The 22,031-nt window shown below is 37.3% G+C and overlaps 1 protein-coding gene across 10 annotated transcripts in view; it reads right to left on the bottom strand.

The window, feature by feature from the left end:
* NETO1 (neuropilin and tolloid like 1) overlaps positions 1–22,031 on the bottom strand; it is a 130,367-nt gene that overhangs the window by 38,884 nt on the left and 69,452 nt on the right. For 9 of the 10 annotated variants that reach the window (XR_007411637.1, XM_049111842.1, XM_049111846.1 and 6 more), the window contains exons 5-7: positions 21,796–21,837; positions 21,554–21,681; positions 11,310–11,538 (exon numbers count right to left, since the gene is read on the bottom strand). Coding sequence is in view for 8 of the 10 variants with exons in the window: in XM_049111842.1 (XP_048967799.1) it covers positions 11,310–11,538; positions 21,554–21,681; positions 21,796–21,837 (399 nt within the window). In the remaining 2 variants the exon portion in view is untranslated. Of the gene's footprint in view, positions 1–11,309; positions 11,539–21,553; positions 21,682–21,795; positions 21,838–22,031 lie in introns of those variants that run through there. The other variant, XR_003126016.3, reaches the window with a different exon arrangement.

Here is a 22,031-nt window from a genome sequence, read left to right as displayed (position 1 = left end):
AATAAATGTCCATTAATAATTAAATTAAAATATTAAAATATTTCTGATGGCTGTTTTTTTCCTGCTACAATTGGACTCAACCACATGCTTAAAAAGAAGGGAGGGTGTGGGTCCCTGGCAGATGATACAATTTTATATTATTATCCTTTGCTCAAAATTCTCATTAAATTTGCAAGTAAGAAACTACTGTGAAGATTTCCTTGGGTTGTTATTCCATTAACAAACACATGAGTAGCCACCATTTGCTCTGAACACATATTTAAAACTTACAGTTGTTCTATAATGTCTCCTTCATTTTCTAGAAAAGAAATTGAGGCTTAAAGTCAAGGTGTTACAGGTAAGAAAGGAGCAGAATGGACTGACTGGTACCAAATGGGTATTCTTACATACATTCGCATCCTATTTCAATTTTTTTTAACAACAAAACACTTGTTTTTTCAGATTTGTAATTCTGTTTTGAAAAATGTCTAACATTAATTTTAGAATTCTAAACACGTATATACTTGCCAAAATTACAGGTTTCTGATGCATCCCCTTTTTGTATTTTTTCTATAGTAATAAAAATATTTAATTTTTAAATTATATAGAAGACTATTATATTCATTATATAGAAGACTATTTACTCAGTAGTAGGGCATGAATGGGACATGTGTGTAGATAGACCATTACCATTCGGTGCTGTGTACCTTTGGTCTTCAAGTCAAATACCTTTTTCCCCCCATAATTTCAGATGAAGAGTATGTCACTTCAATGAAAATAAATCAAATAAACACAAAATAAGAGCATCAGATCTACTGTGGCAAACTGAATAATGGCTCCCAAAGAAGCCCACATCTTCATCCCCAGAATTTGTGAATGCTGCTTTTTATGCAAAGGAGATTTTGCAGATGTGAGTAAGAACTTCAAAATGTGGAGATTATTCTGGATTTCTGATGAAATCACAAGTATCTTTACAGAGGGAGGGAGGAGCTCCAAGGGGCAGAATGTGATATAACAAGCAAGTGAAGAGATATGAGAGGTTACCTTGCTGGCTTTGAAGGAGGAGCTATATAACCCACAAAGGGAGGAACACAGCTCTAGAAGCTGGGACAGGTGAGGGAATGCACTCTCCACTATGGCCTCCCAATAGAGTGGCTTTGTTGACACCATGGTTTCAGCCCACTGAAATCTATTTCGAATAATAGATTTATATTGTTTTAAGCACTAAATCTGTGGTAATCTGTTACAGTAGCACTAGGAATGAAGCCAATATGCCTATTTATACCAAGTAGCTCATTTCTGAGGGTAATCAGAACACGATCCACCAGCCCCTGTAGATGTAGGTATGACCACACAATACCGCAACGGGGGCAGAAAAGGCCAGAAATAGGAAATGTGAAGAATGAGATCTCTGATGTAGGAGGGTGATGGTTTTCAACCAGGACACCCTGCAACTCCTGAGTCACGATTTGTGAAATGGGTCAAGAGTAACATTTTCTAACTACTTACATCATTTAAAATAATAGCAGAAATTCAATGATTTAATCACATCACCCAGCAGAGGAAGGACTGATGTGACCTCTAGTTCTCCAAGGACATTACAAAAATGCAGGTTCAATCATCAGCATCTGTCATGCTATATAAAAGCCATCAAGTGAGAAGATCTTGGAGGTAAAAAGTGCAGAAATTCTAGTGGAGACCTTGGTAATTATGTAGCCTAAAAGAACAGGTCATTAGATAGTGACCTGTCCTCACCTATTGGCATAATTACCACCCCCCAAAAAACTCTTGATCAGTTATCATTTCCTGACATTGTACATGGGTCTTGATTTTCTCAACACAGAAAATAACATATGTATGGGGCACCTGGGTGGCTCAGTTGGTTAAGTTTCTGACTCTTGATCTCAAGTCTTGATCTCAGGGTTGTGAGTTTAAGCCCCACATTGGGCTCCACGCTGGGCATGGAGTCTACTTAAAATATATTTATTTATATATCATACATACCTATAAAACATATAAAATTATATATAATTATATATAATATACAATATATTATATATACACATACAAAACATATATACTCGTTTTCTTAGATTTAATAAATCCCTTCAGAAAGTCATATCAAAGTCTTATCAAAGTTATATTATTGCTTTAAAAAATGTTTACCAAAAAAACTGCTCATTGTAGAAAAATCATAAAACCTTGAGAATCCAAAAAACTCATCACCTAAAAATCATCACTATTATGTCACTATTAATACACATGTATTACATATATAATAAATACTTTATATTAAATATTTATCACACATGTTTACAAAAGTATACTTGCACATGGTTTGTTTGCTACTTGCTTTTAAAATTTTATTTTTTCATATACTCAATGTTAGTATCAGTCTAATACATCATTTTAAGGGTGAAAAGAATATATGCATGTTCCAAGAACCAGTTAACCAAGCCACTCAAGCAAGTTTCATTTTTTAAATGATACTAATCTTATCACTAATATACACATTCCTAGGTATACTCTTTAGATCAGTAGGAGAGACTTTATTTTTATTTTTTAAACCTGCTTTAGAATGCTGACACATACTGCTAAGTTACCCTTCAGAAAACTTCCCCTTTCCTACCAGCATACATATATTCTCATTTTACTACACTATCTCAAAACTGGGTAATTATCGCTATTTTTCAAAACAATTTGATAGATGAAAATGAGGTCTTTTTCCTTTTGGAATTTATATCCTTTTGTTCTTTAATACAGAAAGGTGTGTGTTTCCTGTACCAACAGGCCATTTGTTTCTCATGGATTTATTTCTCACTTTATTTGCCCCATTTTTATCTGGTATGTTTATATAACTTTCTCTAATCGTCTTATAGCATCTTTATTCCTTTTAGGTTAAGAATATTTACCCCACTGCCTGCTGTTTATGTTGCCAATCATTCAATTAAGCTTTTCCTTTTTAAATTTTAATTATGTTTTTATAATAATACATCTTAAATTTTGGATATTTATATATGTGATATGTTCTCTTATCCGTACAGGGTTTTATGTCTGCTTGAGAAAGACGTGCCAAAATAGGACACATATACAGCAGTCTTCCAGCCTATTTCATATATTACTGAAATTTCAATCTATGCCATCTGGTATTTATGCAGCTGTAGGACAGATATAAGTAAATATTTCCTATATTATGAAGTAGTCTTAAAACTTTTTAAAGCACACCAACTCAAAACTGAGGCATGGAGATCTCTATCAATAAAAACATCGCTTTAGATTTTTGTCTGTGTCATAATTGGCAACACTGCTTCCTGTAACAAACAGCATGTTTTCTCCTTGCATGAAATACATGTAAATACAATGTCTTTCCATCTCACCATTTACTCCAAACTTGTGAATGTGTTTTCCCTTGCTTTTTCTAGAGAAGAGATTAAATATTATTGCTGTGAGTTGATCGTCATCAATATTTCCTGGTGTATAATCTCAGAGTGTGAGTGAACTTGGTGCATTTTACATTCATAATCAAATATCTCTATACTTTCTCTCCCTTAGAATTCACCAGCTTTAGTTTACTGATGTCCTATGACAAGTGCACTTGCATACTGCAAAACTGGGAACATGCACTGTTGAGGATGGAATGTAAATTATGTACACAAGAGGCAGATAGCATGCCAAAATATGCTTCAAACAAGAAACGATAATAAAACTGAATGGTGAAATAAGAATTGATCACTGTGGCAGAAGAGCAAAAATCCTACTAATAACAAATGCTAGAGAAAGAGCAAAAATCTCCTATGAGAAAAGAATCCAGTGTCTCAGTGGATAATTTGCTGAAATAAAGGACAAAGTGGTGAAGCTGTGGAGCAAAGTACCAAACATAAATGAACATTTTCTGAAGTGAGTCACATACTGGAATTTAGTTTGAGTGAGTGTGGCAGCACCGTAAGAGGAGCAACCATCCACTCACCTCAGCGCCTGGCTGCTCACATGCTTGTGGAAGGAACAAAAGAACAAATGAAGGCATATGAATAAATCATCAAAATGAAAACTCTGATGACTAGGTATATGACATAGGAGTGGTTACTCAACCTTTAGGGTCAAGCTGATGTTGGAGGGATTATTTTTTTATATATTTCCTGCAATGCTATCTTGCCACAGCTCCTCAACTACTGAATCTAGAAACAGCAATAAACAGTTAATAAAAAATGTTAGTTACTATATGCAAGTAACTTATGTAGATAGACATCTGGATAATCAATTGCATTCAAAAGCACACCTCATTACAAAAAGAATGTGTTTTGGTTTTCTACTGTTGAGTAACAAATTACTACAACCTTACTGGCTTAAAACAACACCCACTTATATCTCACAGTTCTATGAGTCAGAAGTCTGTGTTGGGGGTTCTCTCCTTAGGGTCTCACAAGGCCAACATCAAGGAGGCAACTGGACTGGGGTTCATCTGGAGCATGGGGTCCCCTTCGAGCTCATTCTGGTTGTTGGCAGAACTCGGTCTCTTGGATTATGGGGCTGTCAACCCCCTGGCTGTCAACCGGGTGACATTCTCAGCTCACAAAGCCCACCCACACGCTGTGCCACATGGCCTTCCCTACAATAGGGCAGTGTGCTTACAGCCACAGGATATTTGCTACAGCTTAGAATGCCTCTGACGTCTCCCATCCCTGACCTTTCCGCCTTCTTTCAAAAAAGCTTATTACCAATATTTGCTGTGTATAGTCAGACCCACTAGGATAGTCTTCCTTTGGTTAATTTAGAATCAACTGATTTGGGGATGGTAACTATTATGCAAAATCCCCTTTGCCACAAAACGTAACAACAATCATGGAGTGACATTCTGTGATATTCAGATTCTTCCTGCACTCCAGGGGAGGGGTGTTTGCAAGGCCTGTACATCAAGAGATAGATAATACTGGGGTCATCACAAAACTCTGCCTGTCACAGCCCACCAGCTGGCTGACACCCCCACTCCCACGCTTCACTTCCTTCATGGATGCAAAATAGCATCTCTCTTTCTGAAGTCTCCCACGAGTGTCACTGCAATGCAGCACCTGCTCAAGGTCCCAAAGCTCACATCTGAACCATGTAAATGTGGTGCAGAAGAGGCTCCTGGGTGCAGTCCTTGAACTGCAGCCCTGGGGCCCATTTCCCCTCCACCTGTCGACCCAAGGAACCAAAGAGACAAGCCACCTGCCCCAATACCCCAAAACACAATGGTGGGAGAGGCGCAGCATAATGGCCATAGAGATTCCGGTTGGGAGAATGGAGAGTAAATAGCAATAGTTTTGAAGTCCAGCAGAGTAAATGTTGGATTTCTCTGGACTATGTTTCTAGTTTGAGGAAAAACCCTCTGTCAGGGTGGGCTTCACCTTGACATTCTTGGTGCTGCTCTAGGAGTCTTTCTTCCCTTCTTTGAAAGGTGACATATGTTTGAAGTTGGGCAGTTCTATCTGATAGCTCCCACTACAAGAATTTTGGGCTTCTGGTGACATCTTCTCATTAGTATTCTGACCCTTCCAGTCCACATTTCAGGTATTCGTTACAGCAACAGCTCCCTTTCAGTACCAAAATCCGCAGTGCTTTTCTACTGCTGTGGAACAACCACCAGAAGTTTAGGATCTTAAAACAACACCCATTTTATAAGCACACAAAGCCAGAAGTCCGAGCACTGGGTCCTCTGACAGGGTCTCCTAAGGTGCAAACAAGGTGTTTGCTGGGGCTGTGGACTGCACCTTGGCCAGGGTTCTCTTCCTAACTTGCTCAGGTTGGTGGCATAATTTACTTCTTTGCAGTCGTGTGACTGAAGTTCCCATTTTCTTGCGAGCTGTCAGCCAGATGCTCTGGGCTCCCCAAGGCTGCCCCTCTCACAGGCAAGCAGTACACAACACACCTGTCTGCATTCTTCCTGCAGGGCAGCAGTTCCTCTGGCTCACGCTTCCCCTTATTTCAGAGAGCTCACCTGATTACTCACATCCACCCAAGAAAATCTCCCTCTTGATGAACTCAAAGCCAATTGATTAAGGGCCATCTGCATGTTGCAAAATCACTTTTGCCACAGAATGTAGTTTATTTTTTTTTTAATTTTTTAAAAAGATTTTATTTATTTATTCATGAGAGGCACACACAGAGAGAGGCAGAGACACAGGCAGAGAAGCAAGCTCCGTGCAGGGAGCCTGATGTGGGACTTGATCCCAGGACCCCGGGATCACTCCCTGGGCCGAAGGCAGACGCTCAACCCCTGAGTCACCCAGGTGTCCCCAGAATGCAGTTTAATCATGGAACCGCTATCCCAAGGGATTCACAGGTTCTGCCTACCTCAAGGGAAAAGGGATGTGAGGTGGGAATCTTTTGGTTCATCTCAAAATTCTGCCTTCAACTCCATTTTCCTTTGAATTTGGGTGCAATTGTATGTATGTCTTCATTGTAAACAAATCTATAGTTTATACCTGACACAGTGTTTGCCACAAATAAAAAAGTAAGTAAATTATCTCATTTTAGCAAATTATTATAAACAGCATGCTACAATCTTAAAATGGACAGTTTGTTTTTTACCTCTCTGTATTTGTCTGTTTTTAACAGAAATATGCTACTCATTAATCAAGTCTTAAGTGACTGAGATTTTATGATGCAAAACTTCTAAATGAAAGCAGAAGAGTAGCTGAAAGCAGAATTTCCGAAGTCAAAACTAGATATTACTTACATTATTCATCCATTCTAGTTATTGCAAATTTATGTTACACAGAAAAAGCTGAAAAAGTTTGGCAGGCAGCTCAATTTGAACACATTTCACTAACATTTCCATTATGTCTATTTATGCAGTTCCATCATGATTGGTTATGAATTTTCATATATAAGTATGCTCAATATTGAAATTATACTAACAATAATCACATTTCTAAAAAATTGAGTGATTTTTTTTATAGTAAAATCAATGACTTATAAAAAGTGATGCAGGGGCACCTGGGTGGTGCAGTCAGCTAAGTATCCAACTGTTAATCTGGGCTCAGGTCATGATCTCAGGGTCATAGGATCAAGCCCCACATCCAGCACCATGCTTAGCGGGGAGTCTGCTTGAGTCTCTCTTTCCCTTCTCCCTCTACACATTCTTTCACTTTTCTGTAATTTATTCAAATATAAATGTAAAAATATGATGATTTGAAAATATGTTTCTATTTCCATCCATTAGTGTCCAGAGTAGTATGTTCCAGAGCAGAAGTCCCTTGTTTAATTTTACATGAATCTAATCTTCTAGGTCATATGAAAGTGGTGTACTGTATGATTTTAGCATGTTTGTATAAGATGTAGACATAAGATGCAGCAGACAGGACAGAAAGATCAAAATTCAGTTTTTAAAGCACATAAACCACTGCTGACATATTTGAGCTACATGAGTGACATGTAAGTGCTACCTATTGTTATCACCATCTTTATCATCATCATCTTTAGACAATAGAAGCTCTGTCCATTCCTTATAAGTGACAAAGCTATCAACAAGAGAACGTATGAGCTCAGGGGCCAGGTCTTAAATCCTTGCCACAGTAGTGTTCAATCTCTAAGCATGGAGTTGAGGGTGTGCAGGGAAATCCAGTTAACTTCCTGCATCTTTTCTTATTCTGTTTCAATTCACACAATGTTTGGGATTGAAATAGATGGTCTCTAAACTCTTCTGTAATATCTAAAAATATAAAAAAATATAAAGCAGAATCAGGGGATCCCTGGGTTGCTCAGTGGTTTAGCGCCTGCCTTCAGCCCAGGGCTTGATCCTGGAGTCCTGGGATCGAGTCCCACATCAGGCTCCCTGCATGGAACCTACTTTCCCTCTGCCTTTGTCTCTGCCTCTCTCTTCTCTCTCTCTCTCTGTCTCTCATGAATAAATACATAAAATAATTTAAAAATGTTTTTTTTAAAGAATCAGACCTATAAATACAACAAATGAACTGATGGGGAGGTGGGTTGGGAGGCTGGGCAAAATGGGCAAAGAGGGTGGGAGGTACAAGTTCCCAGTTAGGGAATAAGTCACAGGAACAAGAGGCACACCATAAGGACTACAGTCAGTGATACTGTAACAGGGATGTAATGGGGTAGATAGTAGCTACACTTGTGGTGAACATAGCATCATATATAAACTTGTCAAATCACTAAGCTTCATTACCTGAAACTAATGTAACATTGGGTATCAACTATATCAAAAAAAGACATCATATGGTCCCAACACAAGACCTTTTGACAGATTTTGGAATACTGTTGAGTATGCTATAGGCACCTCTCAACACTGTGCTGGAGATACTACCCAATAAATGTCCACAACCAAGAAAAGTATCAAGGAACCAAGAAACATGAAGGTGGTTTCTTATTATTTGAGTAAGACAAAGCTGTCATTGATTTCACACTTCTAATCTTTACTCTGTGTCTGTGGGTGTGTATGGAGTAAGATTAGAGAGATATACTTTAAATATGAATATTATATGTATTATATAATTATTTATAAGATAGTATATTATATATAAACTATATATATATGCATATAATATATATTATATAAGTTCTATACCTGTCATCATCAAAAAAACAAAAATGTAACTCAAAATACTCTCTTAGCCACCAGCATCAAATAAAACAATCCCATTTGGGGAACTTGAAACTCCCTAAATACAATTCCTTTGTATCCTCATTTAGAGCCCTTAAAATGACCCAAACCACTCATTTTCTGAGTGGCAGCACTGACTGAAGTTCACTTCTTGTTGTTTTGAAATTTTCATCTCCTATCTGGAATACTTTGATTTTAATCAAGAAAGACTTATTAGTCCATAGTGAACCCTTCATCACAGAATGACTTTGATTTTAGGCATATACAGTAGAATTCCACCCAGTGTTAGCCCCCCAAAAAGAAAAAAAAAAGCAGAATATCAAAAAGCTACATGGCAACATGACACAGAGGATAAATTTGTTCTAATTGAAGCTTATTGTAAAATTTATGAGATGATCACAGAAAATGCTATTGTAATACTCTTCACTGAAATGAGAGTGATAATCCATCCACTGCACAGGAACATAAAAGAATGGGTACTTTCCTCCTACAGAAGAAGAATGTCATGTTTTTTTTCTGAATTCAACATTGAAAAGTCCACCCACATGATGGAAGACCTGCAGACCATTTACGTACATGCATGAAAACTCTATCTTTTAGCCCATATAGAAGTATTTCTAATGGCATTTACACAGTATGATATAATTCACCATTTCTTGAATCAGCAGAATTTTAAAGATTTATATAACTCAGTCACTGCTAGAATTTAATTGAACCTTTGAGGTTTATCAGTCCTTTCCCTACAATACACAGACATTCCCCTCCACCATCCATGCCATGTGCTGATCTGTTTTCAGAGAGATCACCCTTTATGCACAGCCTATATCCTCTATGGGAATCCACTCAGTTTTGGAATATCCCAGTTCCTATGAGCTAGACATGCTTTTCCTAAATTTCACTCAGATGTTTCCCTACAATTTAACAAATCTCACCTTTCAGACATTAATCCATATCACCAACATAAGTCTAAGGCAATTATCACATTTTGAACAACAACAAAATCTCTAAGACAAACACTTCTCCTTTGGGCTCGTCTCATGTTTCTAGCTGCTTTTACATCCTGGTTAACCTCTTCCAAATGATTACTCGCCTCCTTGTTCATAAAACTCAAAAAAGAACAGATTATGTAATCTGCTGTTTGACCAGTGCAGCTTTCCCACGAGACTATCTTCTTTGAGTGATTTCACTTTCTTTAATATAAGCCGAGACTGCTAAGGTTCTTTTTAAATAATTGACAAAAATAAAAAGCATTAGCTCATACTGTGTTTGAATGGAATAAAACTTTAGAAAGTTCTAGGCATCAGGGTTCTTCTACACTACTGTTGTTTTGGTTGATATTTGAAACATAAATATATAATTTCATTTTATCCTTATTACATTTTATGGTACAGTTTTGGCAAAAATTGAAGATTTTTGTGGTATTTGTAAAACCTTGATAACATACAGGTTAGCCCTTCTATATGTGTATTATTTTAATCAGGAATTCTCAACATATTATCACCCAAGACTGAGAAGAATATTAAGTATCTTTCACCTCTCACCAAAGGCAAAAGCTATTGGCTACTGTGGAGTGATCAGCAGTGAGGACATGAAATGTGCTATCTTGTAGCTTGAATTTCTTCCTACCCTAGTCAAGAAAATGACTAATTTTTTTTTTTTTTGGCCCAATACCTTGCTGAAATAAAGATGTACTACCTTTAACATTTTGATCAACTGCTGAAATGAGGGCATGATAGCAACATGCTGTTTAAATCTGCAATAACACTGGGAGAGATAATGCACTCCATGATGGTATCAAGTTGTCGAAAGACTGAGTGACATTTGGTACTTCTGGCGTCCTAGAATTCTCCAACTGGGTAATTAGAGAGGAATTTCAAGCCAAAACTATTCACTATATAAAAGAATTGTCCAGTATATTTAATATTTGTGAGTTGGAAAAAAATAGCACATGCTGTGCCTATCACCAAGAAATCTTGAGGATTTCAAAAACATTTTGTTTTTTCTATTTAAAAAATACAGTTTCAAAATACAAGATGCTGATTTCTTAAAGCTGAATTTTTCAGGATTTTTTTTTCATTTGTATAACATTATTAAACATGAGCTATTCAGGGTTTCTAAAGAACATTCCAAATATATCTATTAATATGACTCATTATTTGTTAGAACATAATTTCCTAAAATTGCTGTGCTTTGCACATAACTCTGGATATCACCCATTGTGCCATTTTAAATATTTTCTGAAACTTTTTCTATTTACTCTCTTCTCAAGCAATTCCCTCTCTTTGCCTACTTTAATTGGAACTCGACTGTCTCAGACCTATTTGCAATAAAGGGGACTGCAAGAGAAGCTTACTAAAGAGAGCCTGACCAAATATTTTTGTGCAGGTTTTTAAGATTGAAAGTCAAACTTCATCAGAGTCTGTTTGAAGTCCCATTCACTTCATAAGAGCTAAGCAAAAGACAAGACAAATCATCATTTCCCAGTTGAACAGTGAACTGTCTTAAGGCAAGGCGATGATGCCTGCACCGAAACAGGTAATCAAAATGTCATGTGTAACTCTCCTGTCACTGGGTCAAAATGAAGGAAGGGGAATCTCAGTGATTATAAGGACTTGTGAGACACACCCCAGTGTGCTCACACTGCAGGGACAAACACCATTAGCAGTTGATGGGCCTTGCAGCCTATGACCTAGGTGAAGGACAAACAATAAAGTGCAGAGAATCTTACGTTCTTGAAAGGATGTAAAGAGCATCTGAAACCGGCTGTTCCGACTGCCCTCATCGGCCCACATGCGGATGACCCCAAGACCCGTGCGGAGCATGACGTCATTGGCCACAGTGCTACAGAACTTGGCTTTCAGGTCCCCCACTGAGCTGCTGCCGTCATACACAGCCACAAAGTTCCTTTTGCATTCGTTTGAATTCTGCATCTCATAGTCCAAGAAGCGTAAGTAAATCTGGAAGATAACAACAAAGATGCAGTCATTTCCTCAAAGCAGAACAGGATTTCTCTTTAGTCTCACAAGGTAGTCCTGATGGCAATCAATCTTATGATTTTTTCCCCTGTGGAGAGGAGGAGGTAAAGCTGTACAACCAAGATCAAACTGTGTTTAGTAATTTTTTTCAGATGTTATTTTCCTTTCTTCATGCACATAAATGTATGGCAATAAATAAGGTATATTACTATTAAAGGAAAACAGAAATGGTATCAGAACATGGTCTCTAATTTCACTTTGTTTAAATCATTTCACACAACTACAGTTTCATTTTTGAAGGAGAGGAAAGAAGAAAGAAAGAAAGAAGAAAGAAAGAAAGAAAGAAAGAAAGAAAGAAAGAAAGAAAGAAGAAAGAAAGAAAGAAAGAAAGAAAGAAAGAGAGAGAGAAAGAAAGAAAGAGAGAAAGGGAAAGAGCTAATCTGTGACTGTTCTCACCACAATATAGAGTCAAGCCATTTAGTTAAGTCCACATAAATAAAAATTATATTAACATTTAATGAGTAAAAATTTCCTATGCAACATACTACATAGATTATTTTTAAATACTCCCAACTACTCTATAAATTCAGATGGTGAAACAGAGACTCGGGTGGCAGAAACTGGATGCCAGACAAGGTGTCTCTAACTCCCTAGGCTATGACCCTTCCACAATATAAGACTGCTGCAGACATGTTGTTTTATGATCAACAGATTTTATTGGACTCTGTTCCAATGTGCATTACAAAACCACAAGCAATTCAGCCAAAGATAGGTTTGAAAAAAAGTCATCTGTCCATTCACCCACTGGTTCAACATTATCTACACTGTGGCCTCTGACTTTGTCCCAGACACTATTCAAGGCACCAAGGACACACCAGTGCCCAAAGGAATGAGGCTCAGTGTTGAAAGTGTGTGTCTATTAATCCATGACACACAGACCAATGTCATACCAACAGAAGGGACATAAAGAAAAAAAAATCTGTGCACTATGAGAGGGATTTCTGGAATGGTTCTAAAACGAAGAAGGCATCCTTCAAAAATATCTAAGTATTTTATGTTTTTGAACACGAAAGGCTACAGGCTATTTTCTCTCATACACCCCTCCATTAATGTAACACGGGCGTAAACTGGAGACATGTGTTCAACTAACAATCCATCTCTTTCATCTCTATACTCATTTTTGTTTATTTATTCATAAACTATGAATCCCATAAAACAAACATTTCTCAGGTTCCAGATGTCTGCCTTACATTTAAAAGCTTCTGTATTTCAAATTATAAGAAATTTCTCTTGCACCCTCAATGATCTTACTGAATTGGGCAGTAATCCTTGTTAATCTGACCTTCAAAATGGTTGTTTACATCTCTGCTGAAGGGTCTATGACATTTCAACCGTCTCCCAACTGGCCTGGATATGTCTAAGGTTCTAACTTTCCACTACACTCCCAAAGCCCAGCCCCGTCAAAGTTATATTTCTAAGAAACAGATTTAACAATCACACTACAATCTTCAACTGGCTTCCAAATGGTTATAATAATAATTTTTTAAAAAGTTTAAAAATCATGAACTGGCAAATTTTTGTTCTTAGGTCTGAACATTTCACCCTTATTTTACAAAATGCCATCCTTTCTGCACAGGACATTAGTTATATGTGAGTAACCATTCCTTATTCTCTGCCTACTGAGTTCTTCCTGGTTTTTCAAAGTCCAATTCAATTGTCACAAGCCCAGCGCAAAATATTCACTGCTCCTACTCCCCAACCATAGCAGAATTTTCTCTGCATCTTCTATGCTAAAATATTATTTTGAACGTATTTTAAGCTTTAGTTACTGGTTCTATGAAATTTTTACTAACACCATGTGTTCCTAAAACACTGGTGTAGTGAAGTACACCTTTTTGAATTTCAAGTGTTAAACCATGTGTTGTATATGTGAGGCACTCCATCAGAGTTTGTAAGAGGACATACCTGTGAATGACTGATTGGTGAATTCTAGTTTGTTATTGATTTCATTTGTTAGCTCCCTATCAATTATTGATCAGGGCCCTATACGGCAGACTGTTGTAAGTGCTATAAATAATAATTACATAGACTAATTGGCATCTTATTATTTGCAGTAGGAAAAATCAACTGCAAAACTCCCCCAAACAAGGTCTTTCTAACATAACTCTGAAACATCAGGGAACCACAAAACAGTCTGCTGCGGATTTTGTAAGAGAAAACTGACTAAAAGTGTGTGTCCCAAGTCAGGAAATACTCATATAACCTTGAGGAAGGAGGACAACAGAGAAATATGAAAAAATGGGCAAAAATTAAGAAACAGTGGAAAGCCCTTGAGTTTCATTATGCTTTGCTTGGTGAGGTTTTCGTATATAGGCAATATGTAACATTGCAGCTGGAGCTACTCGAAAATTTCCAAACACTTCGATGCTAACTTTAACTGCCATGACTACAGACATAAAACATATGCCCTAAGAAAGTATGCCTATTCCTCACTTTCAGGTTATGTTTTATTTTATCAGAGGTTCAACTATTACTCACGTAATCCATCTGGGATTCTCTCTTCCCAACCAAATATTATGTTCCTGAAAACTATCCGGGAAATCCCAGAATGTCTCCTTTACGAAGGCAGATTTGAAAATTTCAAACCTTCCAAGTTTTCACCAACTACTTTGCTTTTCAAATTATCACATGGATTTATAAAAAGGGGATTGGGTCTTTCCAATGACCTTTGCCAGGAAGCTGAAGCAAAGGAGACCAAGCAGCTCACTCAAGGGATGTAAGCAATCAATGTGAGAGACTTAAATAGGATTAAGATACCTAACTCTTGTTCTAAAGCTATTTTCATCACCCCATCCTGGCTGAAAATAAACAGACTGGAACCTCTATAAAAATAAAAATACTTACAAAGTCTAGGTATGCTTATTAGGCAATGTTAAATGCAACAAAAATCAAGTATGCATTTATAGTCTCAAATACAATACAATCAATCCAACAGTTTATTAGCCCTCAAAAGAATATGCAACCACAATTGTAAATATACAAAACTCCTAGTAGGAGAAAATAGTGAGTAGGGTACATAAAAAGGTCCTTTGGAATCTAATGTAAAGTAACCCCTCCCTCCAGTGTCCTTTTAAAGCTCTAAAAAACCAAACACTCTGCCCACAGAAAGTAAAACAAGTAATCATTTGACTAATTAAAGAAAGAAAGATATCCGAGAGCCTAATGTTTCCAGGTTGAGTGAGTCAGTGGCCCAACATGCGTGAAACATATTCAAAGTAGCCTCACATTGCCTGTAGAAGCCCAGCTTAAAATGCTAATTATTTATCTGCATCCTATTACTGGCAATAACTTAAGACATTGCGCTAACACATGATTTCACTCAAATCTCTCAACAACAGACATGTGTTATAACCATTTTATCACGAAAAAGCCAAGATTGGAAAAAACTAAGTAACTTTTTCAAAGTGATCCAAGCCCTCAGGTTAATAAATAAGTCTTGAACTCCCATCTGCCTGGTAGGTAGTTTGCCCCTTCATACGCCCTGTGCAGACTCGTGTAATTTTTTCTTTTTAATTCTCACAGACTTATGTTCCAGAAAGAAAGTTATAATCTTAAGGAAAACCAACTGCAACAAAATAAATAAAGAAGCAAGCAAAGCCAAACTGTTTCGATTTTCCTACAGGGGCCAGGAAACATGTTGACAATCAAGATAAAAATGAGATTCACAGAAAATAAATGTGTCCCTCTGAAATAAATGACTGTCTCAAATTTTCTTAAGTTTGTTTTATAGAAGAGCACTGCTATAGTTAGAAAGTAAATTTGCATATTTAGCGCGTGGTTTCTCATTTGACAGCTCAAGAGAGCGTCCCCATTTTCCATACGAGAGGACTAATTGATGTTCTTACAATGAAGTTCAATGACCGAGGTCTAAGCACCTTCTCTATTTAAAGGCCATTCTTGGTAGACAGGATACTATTTATAGAGAAAGTGAACAATTAGTCACTAGATTTTATGTATTCACTTCTGAAGCATTCCATTATTTTTTTTTCACTTTTTAAAATCATTTAAGACAAGAAATAAAATATGCCAGTGGATATTAGCTTTACTGGGTGCAGAGCGGTTGATGCAAAAGCCAACTATCCTTAGCGAGAAGAATGATCAAGCTTCCCTACACTAGCTTTAGGATACATCATATGAAAGCCTTCCTTATATTGGGATTGAAATGATATCCGGCCAGCTTAAAGCATGTGCCATAAGATCACCACAGGGGAGAATGTCACATGACATGGGTTTTATTTAAGGCAGAAAACCACAGAAAGCTCTTTAGTCTCTCTGCTGAGAAAAAGGGAAAATGATAAACAGAATCATATATAACTCCAGTAAAATAGTCAGATTACAATCTCCTCTCAGTGAATCATTTTGATGCATTCTTCTTTCTAATCAATCACAAAGAGTTTGAGCTGACAAAATGATTTATTGAACAGGACCAGAGGAGCTTCAGAACACATAAGCAATTTCTGGCAGTATCTGTCTTCCAAATCGCACTAATAGAGCAGAATCCCTTTGGTGTACTTAACGCAAGTAAATTGAGCTAACAATTTACCAAGTAATATATTTACAAACAAACGTTTAATACCAACCTTTCAACCTGGTCCCTCCCCTCATGTCACAATGATATGCAGCAAACAGACATTGTTTGGGGCAATTATTTAAGATTTGCCAGAACAGTTTTCGCCATGAAAATACAAATTAAATGCACAACAGCCCAAGAAACGCTGTCCATGGTTCCAACACTACTCTCCACTTTGATAAATAAAACCACAGTCTAAAAGTGTATAGGACAGGACTTGTGTGCTTGCTGTTTTACCTATGACTGGACATGCCAGGCCTTTAGCCATGATATCCCATGAATTTGGACGGTAACAGCACCCTCTTTATTCGGAGGAGAAAACCAGAACATCATACTCTTTTCTGAAATGTCGTAATGACACACCTTACAAGAAATCCCGATGAGCATACTAAAATGATTTTCTGGCCTACATCAGTGAGGATCAAAATATTTCAAGTCCATCTCCAAAATCTGATCATAAAAACTGAGATTTCAGTTAGATACAAAGTGGAATCACGACATGTTCACTGGTGATTATCTGCTAAAAGTTTCATTTGGTTTACCCAATTTTTATTTTCATTTAGGAGATAATAAAGGCCAACTCAGTCTTTCGAACCCTAAAATTTACCATTGTAAGTGAGTTCAGTTACTACCCTTCATCTGTTGTGTTAGTTTTCTCCTTGCCTCATAACAAGTTCCCAGAAATAGAGCAGCTTTAAACAAGACCCATTTAGTATCTCTGAGTTCTGCAGGATACAAGTAACTGTGGGCTTGACTGTGTTCTCTGCTAAGGGTGTATGAGGCTGAAAACCAACCTGCTTGCATTCTAGGACCAAGGTTCCTGTTTTCTTGATGACCATTTCCCAGGGATCACTTCGATCTCCTAGAAAACATTCTTACTTCCTCTGACTTCCTCTTTTGCCTACAGCCAGAAAAAAGCCAGCTTTGGGAACACCTGGGTGGCTCAGTGGTTGAGCATCTGCCTTTGGCTCCGGTCATGATCCTGGGGTCCTGGGATGAAGTCCCACAACAGGCTCCCCGCAAGGAGCCTGCTTCTCCCTCTGCCTATGTCTCTGCCTCTTTCTCTGTCTCATGAATGAATAAATTAAATCTTAGGGAGGAAGGAAGGAAGGAAGGAAGGAAGGAAGGAAGGAAGGAAGGAAGGAAGGAAGGAAGGAAGGAAGGAGGAAGGGAGGAAGGAAAGAAGGAAAGAGAGAAAGAAAGAGAAAGAAAAAGAAAGTCCTTTTAGAAGACTCATGTGATTAGATTAGGCTCACCTGGATAAACGTTTTTAATTAACCCAGAGCCAACTGATTGGTAATCTTAATTGCATCAGCAAAATCCCTTTTGCCAGGTAATTTAACATAATCAGTTATGTGATATTTTATATTCACAGTCCCACTGATTGGGCTGGAAATCTTGGGTGTCATCTTTAAGATTCCACCTACAATTAAGTTCATTATACAATTTACTTTAAAACAACTTCACTATAAGATATTGATCTATGATATTTGTCAAGTTTTCCTCTTTATTTAAAATGCTAATTTGATTCAAAACATTTTGAATCAAGTAACAACACATTAAAAATTAATGTGAAGTTTTAAATGATGGGCAATTACTAAAAGATAGAAATTTATTGTTCCAACACCTTAATCATGAAGTTAATCATCTTCATTTGTGCACTCTTAGAAGTCTTTGACTTATCCCTTTTCCTATCTTAACAAATTTGACAATATCCTTAAATAGTGTGTTTTTGTGACATCACACTGGACTGGGGAATCGGGAGAGAGAAATCTTGCCTTAGCTCTGTGCTAACAAACCAAATATTTGTGCAATCATTTAGCATAGACTCATCAAGGTTTGGTCATGAGAGGAGTTTAATATTATCTATGCCGAAGAATTACCTGACTTTTAAATTATTGTGCAAAATCTCTGCCAAACTTCATTTGCATTCTTCCTATGGACTCTAATTTGATTTTTGGGGAGTTTCATTATTAAAACAAAGACCAAACACTTCTTCATATTGAATCAAAAGCTTTATTTTCCCAGTTTCAAGCATTCAAATAGATCGTAGTACTTGAAACCATGAAGATTAATCCTTATCCTCCTGTTCCTCTGTCATATGACAGTCCTTTAAGTGTCTGAAGATTGCTATGCTACCATGTTCATTTTTCTAGATATACATCAGTTTTTTATTCCATGAGTTTTAACTGAATGACAGATACTTCACTTGGTATTAGGTAAACTGGGACTTATTTATTGGAATTCCATGAATAGTTACCATGATTTGATCATCCAACATTCTTTTCTGTTGGTTCTCTTCTGTACCAGATCCAGGAAAAGACATCACAACACCCTTCCTCTAGAGTCTATGCAAAGGTATCTCTATATTCTATTATTAACTCATCTAAGACTTCATTATTCTGTCTCAGCTTATTGATCTGTTAAATGAGCTAACCAGTATCAGATTTCCAACGTTCTTTCTGGCTCTAGTATGCCAAATTCTAAAAACTCTGTACTAATTACATTCTAATTAAAGGTGATTAACTGTTTTACTATTTTCTACTTGTCAAGTCCGAGAAGCAATATATATACTTGATATAAATTTTAGTAGAACCAAAAAAAAAAGTTTAATAGAACCCCAGTAAACTATTGAGCACCTGCATTGTGCAAGATGTTTCAATCCCCAGTTATCATTCAAATATTCGCCATGAGCCACTTCAAGTTTAACTTGTGCTTTGATAGTCTATTCTCATAAGTTGCTAGGAACTCCACAAAAATAGAAAGCCCACATAGACAGTCATATCCAGTTCTTGCTTTTCTCCACAGTTATTCAAAGCCACTTCCTATCCTCTAACCTTTAATTTAACGGAGAAAGCCTGTCACAATAGAGTCATCTTTGTCTAGCTCTGCAGGCGGCTTCCCCTTTGGGTCACAGAATGCCAAATTCTCTAACAGACAGGTACACTGGGTATTGTTGCTCTGGAATTGTACAAAAGACAGCCTATTTACAGCTGGGAAAAAAAAAAACGATGTGTGTTTACACTCCCATAAAAACCCTCTCTTCACCACTGTAGTGATAAAGATGCTACTTACAACAATGAGGTGGGGATCAAATGACTCCAGCTAGAAACATTTTTTTAATCTTTCATTCATAGAGTTTAAGAAAAATGACTAGCACTTGCATGTGAACCCACAGATTACGTAAGAGAGCATAATAAACTGCAATCTAGCTCCTTTATAATCCAGGGAGTGGGTTGGCTTTTATGTCACGAACAGCCTTTGATTTTTTAAAAAAAGGAATACTGTGTATTTCTTGTTAATACAATAAAAGTTTTCAAAGATTTGCAAAGATGCAAAGAGTTCTGCCAGTGGCAAAGCTGCAAGATGGAGAATGGCTCTGAATCTCTGTAGCTGGAAGTCTGGAGAAAGTATGCCACACTGCAAACTGTATGCAGACCCCAGAGACATCTCCATGGGAAAATCAAGTGATGAAAGGCAACCTGTTTCCTGAAATACAAACATCCTCAAAGATGACTCTATTTCACCCCATCTTGAATATTCATCCACCAAATTATCCTCTACTGATCTTGATTATTTCTTTTGCCTATCTACCGTCATAAGCTAGCCTCAACCATGGGGATCATTGCCACATCTCCCTCCTGAGTCTTCTGCTTGTGGTGTGCGCTCCTCTGTCCCTACTTTGCAGGGAAGAACTATTTTTCTGGAATGCAAAACTAATCACATCATTTTCTTGCTTCAACTCCTCCATATATCACTAATGCGATCACAATGAATCCAGGTTCTTTAGCCACCTACAGAGCTCTTTGGCTAAAAGACTCACCATCCACCTCCAAACTTTATTTGCCTCCATGCTTTTATTTGGTCACATTCAATTACTTAATTCCTAAAAAAGCTCACTGTCTTCTGATTTGATGACCCAGATGCTACTCCTTCTACCTAGAGAGCCCTTCCCTAGTCTACCTAACACAATGTTGTTTCTCATTAAGATTCAGTGGACATCCTGGCTGAATTTGATTCCACATTTGTCTTACTTTCGCAGGTGTATGCAGACTTCTCCCTCTCTCTACTACACCTTATGAACATCTTAATGTTCATGTCTCATTCCTTGGATTATTTTGTTACATATTTGTCTAAGACTTAAACTGGAAACATGAAGACAAGGGATAACATGCTTTCTTCATCTCTCCAACATGTTTGAGGATTTACAGAGCCACTAAGTCTACTAATTAAATAATAAACTCTTTCTTTTTTTTTTTAATTTTATTTATTTATTTATGATATTCACACAGAGAGAGAGAGAGAGAGAGGCAGAGACATAGGCAGAGGGAGAAGCAGGCTCCATGCACTGGGAGCCCGACGTGGGATTCGATCCCGGGTCTCCAGGATCGCGCCCTGGGCCAAAGGCAGGCGCTAAACCGCTGCGCCACCCAGGGATCCCAATAATAAACTCTTTCAATCTCAAAAATAGTCAACAACAAACCTAATTAATCAATACTGCTTGATTGAAACTGTATAGCTGAGGAATGACAATAAGGGGAGAGGGATAAGCAAATGAGCAAGACTCCCCACCTATGACAGTGACTGACACAAAATCATCCCCAGTATTTCTTAAAATATCAATAAGAGGATAAATATGGTTGTTCTAAAGAACTAGTTCCAAAGTAGTGGCCTGAGTCTGAATCTGACCCGTAATATATTTAGTTTAATAAGGTAAATTTACAATTTCAAAAATTTATTGCCAGCATTTAAACATCAAGGTGATCAACATAAAATCTAGACCCCTAGATGAGAAGATTGGGAGACTTGGTCATTTTAGACCAGTACTTTTTCATAACAATAATTTTTAAAAAAAAAAACTTAATAGGCAGTGAAGTCCTGCTGGCTTCTTTGCATGGGCCAAGCTCTCCTAGGTCCTGTTCACCACTGTCCCCCAGTCTTATCACAAGATATTTTATATGCCAGAGATACATGATTTTGCAAGACCTGGACAATTTCTTCCAAAGATACAATATAGTTTGAAAACTGAGCAAACTACAGATTCTGACAGTGAGGGCATACGTGTAATTATACTTAGACCCATGGCTTACACATAGCACTTTGATCCATTTTCCAGAAAGAGGGAGTCACAGTAGGGTCTCTCGTCCAGGTGATCAAGTGATATCTTCCAAACACCTTCTCCATATTATTTATGACATCAAAACTTCCTTTGATGAGGCAAGACAAATTGCATTTCAAACCCAAATAAAGTAAAAGCTTCTGATTGCACTCTGAAACCCACTAAGCATGTTCAGTCTGTTCAAAGCAGTGCATGCTCCAGACAGTTCCCAAGCTGACTGTCAAATCTGTTTTCACCTTAAGACTGACCTTGGATCGTGGAGGTGCCCGGATGTACCACTTGCAATCCACGGCCTCGCTCGCAGAGGCTTTGCCTTCCTTCATAATTTGTATAGATTCCACGATTCCTTCAGGACCGCCCATCTCAAACTCACATGCTACATAACGAAATGCCAAACAAACATACAAAAATGGAGCTTGAATAATAAACCAAAAGTATATTCCAGAGCAGAAAACAAAGACCTCTGAACATTATGGAGTATTTTACCAACCTGGTAACGGTTTCAAAACTCCAAGGTCCTTAAAGTCAGGATCTTAAAAATTGAGAAAAAGATAATTAGTCTTATTCTGCATTTATTACTTAAAATGATGGTGAGTACAATACCATTAAATTATTCAGGAACCTGCCAAAAAATATATTAAGAGAAATTAAGTGGATAAATAAAAAACTGATAATGGTAAGACTGAAATGTTAATTTATAAAAAAGAATTATTACCATAGGGTTTT

This window comes from Canis lupus, chromosome 1 (assembly GCF_003254725.2).
Source record: "Canis lupus dingo isolate Sandy chromosome 1, ASM325472v2, whole genome shotgun sequence".
Classification (NCBI taxonomy): Eukaryota; Metazoa; Chordata; class Mammalia; order Carnivora; family Canidae; genus Canis; species Canis lupus.
The sequence above is the reverse complement of the archived record's forward strand: the minus strand, read 5'-3'. Positions and strand labels throughout refer to the sequence as shown.